We start from the raw sequence: 8202 nt of genomic DNA, 5'->3' as shown, positions 1-8202 counted from the left end.
GATTCTTAACCACTGCGCCACCAGGGAAGTCCTATAACTATCTTTTGTTTCGATTTAATTCCTTGTTTCTTGTGTGTCTTCTGCCCTAGAATGTTGACCTCACAAGACCAAGAATTTTTGTTGTTTTTTCCCCACTGCCTTATCCCTAGCCCCTAAAGTAGTTCCTGGCAATAAATATCTGTGGAAAGAAAGAAGGGCAGAAGGAAACAAAGAAGTACAGGCTAAATGACCGAGGGAATAAATGAATGTATACCTATAAGGTTAAATAAATGAAATGGGAATAAAAGGGACTTTGGGGGAAAAGGACCCCAAATTCCCACATTTGGAATATAAAGGAAGTAAGATTTAAAGAAACAAAAAAACAGTTATTTTATTTTTGTTTAAAAATCCTTGAGTGAGGAGAACTGAGAAATTTTGTATAAAAAGGTCCCCTACTATTGCTAGGGTGAGTATTGGGGGGGCAGTCAGAGATAACAGCATTGAAGGGGTGGGTGGAGAAGAAACAGGGCTTAGGGGCCTGGAAGTGGAGGGTGGCGAGCAGGGCTGCCAAGGGAGTGAGCACAGAACAGTGGGGGGGGTGGTGACTCAGTCGTCCCATTCATCATCCTCATCGTCATCGCCAGCCTGGTCCTCCCCTTCGTCTAGAGGGAGAGAGAGAGTAGAACTCAGGATGGGCAGGAGGGTTCAAAATCCCTAGGGAGGGGGGTTACTAGAACCTGGGAGGTTGGGGCTCAGGACCCTGGGGGACTGAGATCTCATGCTTGGAAATTAGATCTGGGGCCTGTGTGTTGGATGAAGAAGGGACCCCCTCAGAGGAGGGAGATTTAGGGGCAAGGTAGGGACTATAGCTGGGGTCTGGGTTCTAGTTGGAGTTGAGGTTAATATTATTGTCAAAAATGTGTGGTTAGTTGGGATATTATTGTCATACAAAGGGTTGATTTTAACAGACTTATCACTTAATGGGGTGGATTTAAATATTAGCCAAGGTGGAGGAAATTACAATATTATGGTTTCATAATGGGTTAAGGTTAACATTGTTGACACAGAATGGGGTTAATGATGTCATGGTCAAAAGATGAGGTTCGTTATGATATTGTCATGTAATGGATTCATGTTTATCTTGTGAACAGACTCTGGGGTTGATGTTAGTATTATTGTCAAAGTTGGAGTTAATTATATTATTGTCACATAATAGGTTGAGGTTAATATTATCCTCATATAATTGTCATATAATGACAATATTGTTGACACATTAAGGGATTAATGTCAACATTATTGTAAAAGATTGGGTTAGTTATAATATTATCACATAATGTGTTAAGGTTACTCTGTTGACACATGGAGTTAGAGTCAATATGATGGTCAAAGATGGGGGCTCCTTATAATATTATCATCACATAGCGGCTAATGTTAATACTATTGAACATATGGGATTAATGTTAATACTATTGTCAAAGATAGATAGAGTTAATCATATTACTGTTACATAATGACAGTTAACGTTGTAGAAAAAGAGACTGATAAAAGATTCATGTTCATGCTTTCATCAACATATGGGCTAATGTTACTATTGATGGTGGCTGTTAGGGGTGTTTTTAGGCTGACACTAGCTGGGAACCAGGGTCGGGGTCCTGGCAGGATGGGCTCCGAATGGCAGGCTCGCAGGGGAGGGGGGGCTCTCACCCGAGGAGTGGATGGCTCTGCTTCTCTTCTGCATCACGTGCATCAGGGCCCCCACCAGCCCCTCGGAGCTCTGAGGTGGCGGTTGCAGCGCTGAGCTCTCTGGGGCCCCAGGGGTCTGCAGCAAGCAGGGTCCAGCACACAAGGCTCAGGGCCTGTGAGAGAAGCGCTTCTCCCCGCCCCTCATCATCCTTTCTCCTCCCACACACTCCAGTCCCCCCACCAACCTCCCAACCCTATCACTCAACCCCCAAATCCTGGGACCCCCATCAGTCTCGGCCCTGGCCCCCTAATATCCTGACTTGTGCAGCACACCCCAGAGTCCCAGTCCCCCAATCCTCCATCACGCCGGCCCTCACCTTGTTCAGCTGAATTCCCTGCCGGATTTGATCCAAAAGCGCCCCCCGACCCCCACCAGGGGCCAGGCCCCCCACAAGCCCCAGAGGAGGAGGGGGTGGGGGAGCGATCGGTCCGACCCCAGAGCTGGGTGGTGGCGGTGGTGGCGGTGGTGGCGGAGGCAGGGGCGGCCCCCCAGCTCCAGGGGGGGGAGGGGGCGGTGGTACAGAGCGTCCAGTGGCTGGAGGGGGTGGTGGCGGAGGGCCCCCTCGGCCCGGTGGTGGGGGTCCCCGGGGAGTTGGCGGGGGAGGAGCACCTCCCGAAGGTACAGGGGGTAGTGGGCCAGAGCGACCCTTGTTACTCCCCACAGCTGGGGGCCGGGGGGGCTGGTTCCCTCCTCGGGATGGCGGTGGGGGCGGTGGAAGCGGCTCTGAGGGGGAAAGATAACACAGAGCTATTATTATAGTTTTCTTTAGAGCCTCAGTTTTGCTCATTTGTAAAATGGGTATTCTAACCGACCAACTCCCAATTTGAGCGGTATAGGGGTTTCCATGAGGACTGAGTGCCTGCAATGTATCTCTTAGAGATCAGCTACCAGGGTTGGAGAAGAAGGGGGTGTCCAGAAAGAGGGGGGCTCACCCTGGCGCCTCATCTCCTTCCGCACAGCCTCCAGCCCACCCTGGTTCTCAATGAAGTCATAGATAAATTTGGAGGTCTCCGCGTCAGTGAGCTGGGCCTCACTGATTCCAGCCCTGGAGAACAGGCTCCGCAGATCTGGGTCCAGATTGTTCACCTGCCCAGGAGGTAAAAGGCCGGGGCAGGGGTGTGAGAATAAGGTGGGGAGGGAAGGGGCACAGATTATCATGGGGTCCACCCCAGAGAGGGATCTAAGAGGGGTGTGGGAAGGGTGGGGTCTGGGGAGTAGGTCTGGAGCAGTGGACTATGGAAAGGTAGGTGGGAGTTGAGTGGGGTCCAGGGGACTTTGGAGTTACTCACGTCAAATCCATTCTGGGGGTCCCACCCCACGTGGCTGACATGTCTGGGGGAGGTGAGGAGACCCCAGTGAAGCCCCACGGCCCTTCCTTCCCTCTCTTCCTAGTGAAGCCCTCTTGCCCTCTCCTGCCCAGAGGGACTCTGAGGGGCCAGAATTAACGTATGAGTCTTAAGTGAATGAAGGAGTGAGAGCAGTAGTTATGGAACTAGAAGGGGTCCATAGTTTGTGGTACCCATCTGTCCACCCAGCCCTCTTTCCACCATCCATCCACCCATCTATTTGCCCACGTAGTCATTCACATTCACCTGTAGGACCACTGATCTATATACATTTGTCTCCCCACTCATCTGTCCACACACATCTATTTACCCATTTGTCCACCAATCTGTCCTAACCCACACTTGTCCATCCACCCATCCATCTACCCATGTGCCCATCTTTCCATCCATTCACTCACTTGACTACCCATTCAACCACACACTTCTGTCCATTTACCCATTGAACTGTCCATTCATCCACATATCTGGCCACCTATCCATCCCCATCCACCTTGTCTGTGAACAAATCAGCCTATATACCCATCAGACCACATACTCATCCACTCACCCATCCATCTACCTACCCATTTCCCATTTACCCATCCATTCATTCTCCAATCTACCTGTTCATTCATTCATCCAATTATCCATCTACCCACCGATCCACTCACCCACCAGCCCACGCAGGGTGGGACTAGGGTGGGACTAGCTTGAGGTGAGTGAGGAGCAAAATTTCAGGAGGCACTCACTCTCTGAGTCATGAATTGTAGTTGCATGGCCCGGAGAGTGACTGCCTCTGTAAAAGTTGGGAACCTTGGTGCCTTTGGTGCCTCTCCCTAGTCCCCGGCTTTGAACCCACCCACCTACCCATCCACTCATCTACCTACTCCCCCACCCACCCATCTATTTTCCCATCCTTCCATCCACTCAACTATTCTCCTATCCACCTGCTCATCTGCTCCCCCACCCCCAGGATCTGTGAGCCCACTGGGGAGAGATTCTCACTTGAATCCACTGGGTGCACCAATATCAGCCTTGCTGATCTTTTTCTTCCCTGAGCGTTTCTTATCACCTGGACCAGGCCCAGGTGCAGGGAGCCCACGGTATCGTGAATTCGTGATGTCTGGGTTCTGGATGTCCACTGTCACCAGCCCCAGGGACAGTGAGCCAGCTGCTGGGCCTGTGGGGAAAAATGGGTGACTGGGCCACTGACCCATTTACCTACCAACCAGAGCATAGGAGCAAGAGGCAGGAAGATGGTTGAGGGAATCTGTGTGTTTGATGGTCATGGAGGGAGTGGATGAGGGGTCCAGATAGGGTTTATGGAGAAGCGGCTGGGTGGGTGCCACAAACCATCCATACATTCACTGATTAATTAATTTATTTATTTACTCATGCTTATCACTTAAGTACTGACTCATTTATTCACTGGCTCATCGACCAATTTGTTAAATTATTTGTTCACTCATTCAATAGTTACTTTCTTCACTGATTGAAGTGTTATGTCACTTATTCATTTATTCACTACCGAATTCATTCAATCACTCATTCATTAATTAATTTATTCAATCATCTATTCATCCATTTATCCACATACCCACCACTCACCTATACATCTCTACACCCGCTTATACATCTATCTATATTTTCATCCTTCCATCAATTCATGCCCCCGTTCAACCACCTTTCCACCACCAATCCATCCACCCACACATTCACCCACTTATCGCTGCACCCACCCACCTACTCATCCATCCACCCACTCCCCACCTGTGTATCCATTCACCCCCCCACCACCTGCCCATGTAGAGACACAGGGAAGAATAGCACTCACCCCCTTGGTCTCCACCTGGGTGTGGGGGCAGGGGTGGGAGCCCTCCTCTTCTCTCTGGGAAGACGGAATGGGTAGAGAGCTATCGCAACCCTGCCACAGGCTCCTGGGCTAGCCCCTTCTTACTCTTCCTTGCACTAGAGGACTCACCTTCATTGGCTGGCACTGGTGGAGGGGGGAGCTGGCGCCTGTCTGTGGAGAGACAGGTGGACTGGGAACCAGAACCATGAGAGGGGCTTTTCCAGCTCCCTACTCTTGTGCTCACTTCTGCTCAACCTCTTTTCCTCCCCCAAGGCCTCCTCACCTCCACTTTGCCTCTGATTTCGTTTTTGTATCTTCTCTTGCACCAGGGTCCGGAAGGCCTGGGCCTCACCCTCGTCTGCGAAGTTCAGCCCCGCTTGGCAGTCCTGCACGTGCGTGGGGGGGTCAGTGGCCTTCCAGGCCCCCCCCACATTTCCCGTCTCCTCCCTGCACCCCAACTGAGGCCCAGGGGTTAGGTGGTCACTTACATCTCCAGCGAAGGTGTGGAAAAAGGGGGTGGGAGTGGAGTAGACCAGCTGTGAGTACAGCTCCTGTTCCCAGAGCAGCCGGCCAGCCTGGAGAAGTGGGGAACACACTGGCACTGAGGCGTGCCCTGGGTGGCAGGCCTCTGTTTTCTGGACAGGGAACATGGTATACAAACTTGGGGCCCAGGGATCTGATTTGGAGATTTCCAGCTCTGCATCGGAGAGTTGGGGGTCTAGGTGTCAGATGTGGAGGGTTGGGGTACAGTATGGGAATCAGACACTTCAGTGAGAGATTTGGATTTGGGGTCCAGGGCCCTAGATGTGGAACTTGGGGGACTTGAATTTGAGGATTTTGGACTCTAGTCCTAGGAAACTGAGCCCATTCGTAGAATCATCCCAAATCCCCCCTTTTATGGGGGCCTTCATTTGGGCAGGTAGGGCTCCAGGATTAGGAGTTGGGGTTGAGATTTGAGGTTCAGACATATAGACTTGGGAAGTTTCTTTGGAGGCGGGTTTAGCCAACGTATGTGCAATTTGAGGTTTGTGGAGCAGAGTTATGGCTTAGGGGTTTGTGGTCCTACTGGATCTACCTTTATGGTTTAGAAGGATGAATTTGGGGTTTATGCTTAGAGAGTTTAGGTTGAGGATTTGTGGAACAGATTTATGACTTAGGAGCTAGGCAGAATTCTGGAGTTCAGGAGTTTTGATGGGCGATTTCTGAGACCCAAAATGTTGAGTTTCAAACAGATTGGAGGTTCAGGTAAAAATACAGTACTCATTTTTTTGGAGTTTGTGGAACAGATCAGACTTAGGAGGTATACTAATATTGGGGGTTATAGATCTTGACATGAAGACTCTGGGGTCAGTCATCGCGGTCTTAGAAAGACAAACCAGAGGTTGACATTTGGATGAAGTCTTTGGTTCTGGGGCTCAGGGGTTCATTGATCTGCCTGAGGGCTCAGGGCTATGGACACAGCTCCGGGTTTGTCGGTTGGAAACTGGGTTGTCTGTCCAGTGGGGGGCGGGGGTCACCTGAAGGCCGTAAAGGCGAATGAAGTAAGACTTCTGGGGGTTATCCTTCACGAAGCACACAGCCCCACAATGTTCCTTGGTCCAGTGCTCGGCTCCACGGGGCAGCGCCAGGTACAGCTGAACAACCGCGGTGGCCAGCGTCTGGGAGGGGAGAGCAGGACTCAGTGGAATCTGGTCAGGGGCAGCCAGAGGGTCTGGGAACCAGACCTGGTCCTTCCTTGCCCATGGCTGTCATGGCTCTGAAGGAAGAGCTGCAGCCAGAGGGAAACTGAATGGACATCGAGATCTTCCTGGGATTGGTGAATGGGGGTAAGTGGATTCTAGGAGAGATGATGGAGAGGAAGAGGAGGAGGGGAAGAAAGAGAAAGAGAGGAGGATGGGGAAGATGAGGAGAGAGGAAGGAGGGGAAAGGAGGAGAGGGGGAGGATGGGGAAGATGAAGAGGCGGAAGAGGAGGAGGAGAGGAAGAAGAGGAAAGGGAGACAGGGAGGGCCAGGAGATCCCCAGCTCACCCAGCATTTCCGTCCGAGCATCTCAAAGAGCCGCTGGTTCTCATGGTCCTGGAGGAGGGTGGAGGGTATGTTCTGCTGAACCCCGGGTCCTCCACGGCCCCCAGGCCTGCCTCCCGAAGGGCCCCCACTCATGGTGCCTCCTGCCCTTGTCCTCTCCGGCTAGGCTCTGAGTGCAGGGTAAGAAGAGGAACTTTCGCAGCGAGCAGGGGAACAGGAAGTGCAAAAAACCACAAGGGAAACAAGTCCTCCAGGGGCCCCTCAGTGGGCCTGGCCTCCTCCTCCTCCCTTAGACTGGGGCCCTCCTCCATTTGACTGGTTAGACCCATGTTTTGGACCAGCTCATGTCCTCCTCCTTTTTTATTACTGTCTGGGGCCCATCTCCCTCTAACTAGCTCGGGCCCTCCTCCCCCTGGTTGGCTGGCAGCAAGAGCTAGGCCACTGCAGCATTTTTGCAGTGTGGCGGGGAGCAGTCATGGGCTGGGTGGCCTCCTTCCTCCCCAAAGCATCTAGTTAGTCTGGGCCCGAGGTCCAAGGCCCCTAGCGCTGAAGGGTTGCTGTGCTGAAGCTTTTCCTTTAATTACACAGCGAACGCCTGGGATCCCACCCCTCTCCTGAGACCGCAACAACTTGCTCGAACCCAGCTCATCTTCCCCATCCCTACCTCTGCCTCCCTGCAGCTCCCAAATTACTTGCTGCTTATCATCCCCTTTTTGTAATTATAGCATATATAAATGCCTAAACAACATTTTGTTTAGTTGCTGTTGCCTTTGAACTTTTGAAAGTATGTGATATTTGGAGACTTGTCTTTCCCCCCACTCAACATTCTATTTTTATCTAACAAACATTCATGTAGCACTGAACGTGTGTGCCAGGCACTGTTCTGAAATATCGACTCATTTAAATACTGACTCATTGAAACCCTCACATCAGCCCGGGGGACACACACAATTTTTACCGTGCCCATTTGATGGAGGGAAACTGAGGCACAGAGTGGTTAAATGATTTCCCAGTAGTCCTAGCTAGCAAGTGGTAGAGCCCAGATTGCATGCCAGGCAGGCTGGGTACAGAGTGTGCACTTTTTGTCAGGATGCTCCACGCCTGCTTTGTTACTAAGATTCATATTTGCCTGTTACTGCTATATAGTATTCTATTGTGTTACTGTACAATTTGTTCATATTCTCCTGTTAACAGACATCTGAGCTGTTTCTGGCTTTTGTGGTTGGCAGCAAGGCTGCTGTGTTCCCTCCTGTATGCATCTCCTGGTCCACGTAGGC

At 51.2% G+C, this 8202-nt stretch overlaps 1 protein-coding gene across 1 annotated transcript; it reads right to left on the bottom strand.

The window, feature by feature from the left end:
- Positions 1-374: 374 nt before the first annotated feature.
- Positions 375-7082, bottom strand: WAS (WASP actin nucleation promoting factor). The gene is made up of 12 exons (XM_082864473.1): positions 6929-7082; positions 6418-6558; positions 5389-5475; positions 5184-5286; positions 5030-5071; positions 4883-4936; positions 4054-4228; positions 3013-3055; positions 2656-2809; positions 2040-2446; positions 1684-1798; positions 375-641 (listed from the first exon to the last, which is right to left on the bottom strand). Exons 1-12 carry the CDS (start codon positions 7058-7060, stop codon positions 586-588), a joined length of 1509 nt encoding a protein of 502 aa, XP_082720599.1. The 5' UTR covers positions 7061-7082; the 3' UTR covers positions 375-585.
- Between the last annotated feature and the right edge of the window lie 1120 nt (positions 7083-8202).

Source organism: Leucopleurus acutus (genome assembly GCF_964270905.1).
Source record: "Leucopleurus acutus genome assembly, chromosome: X".
NCBI classification, from domain to species: Eukaryota; Metazoa; Chordata; class Mammalia; order Artiodactyla; family Delphinidae; genus Leucopleurus; species Leucopleurus acutus.
This window is presented reverse-complemented; position numbering and strand designations above follow the sequence as displayed.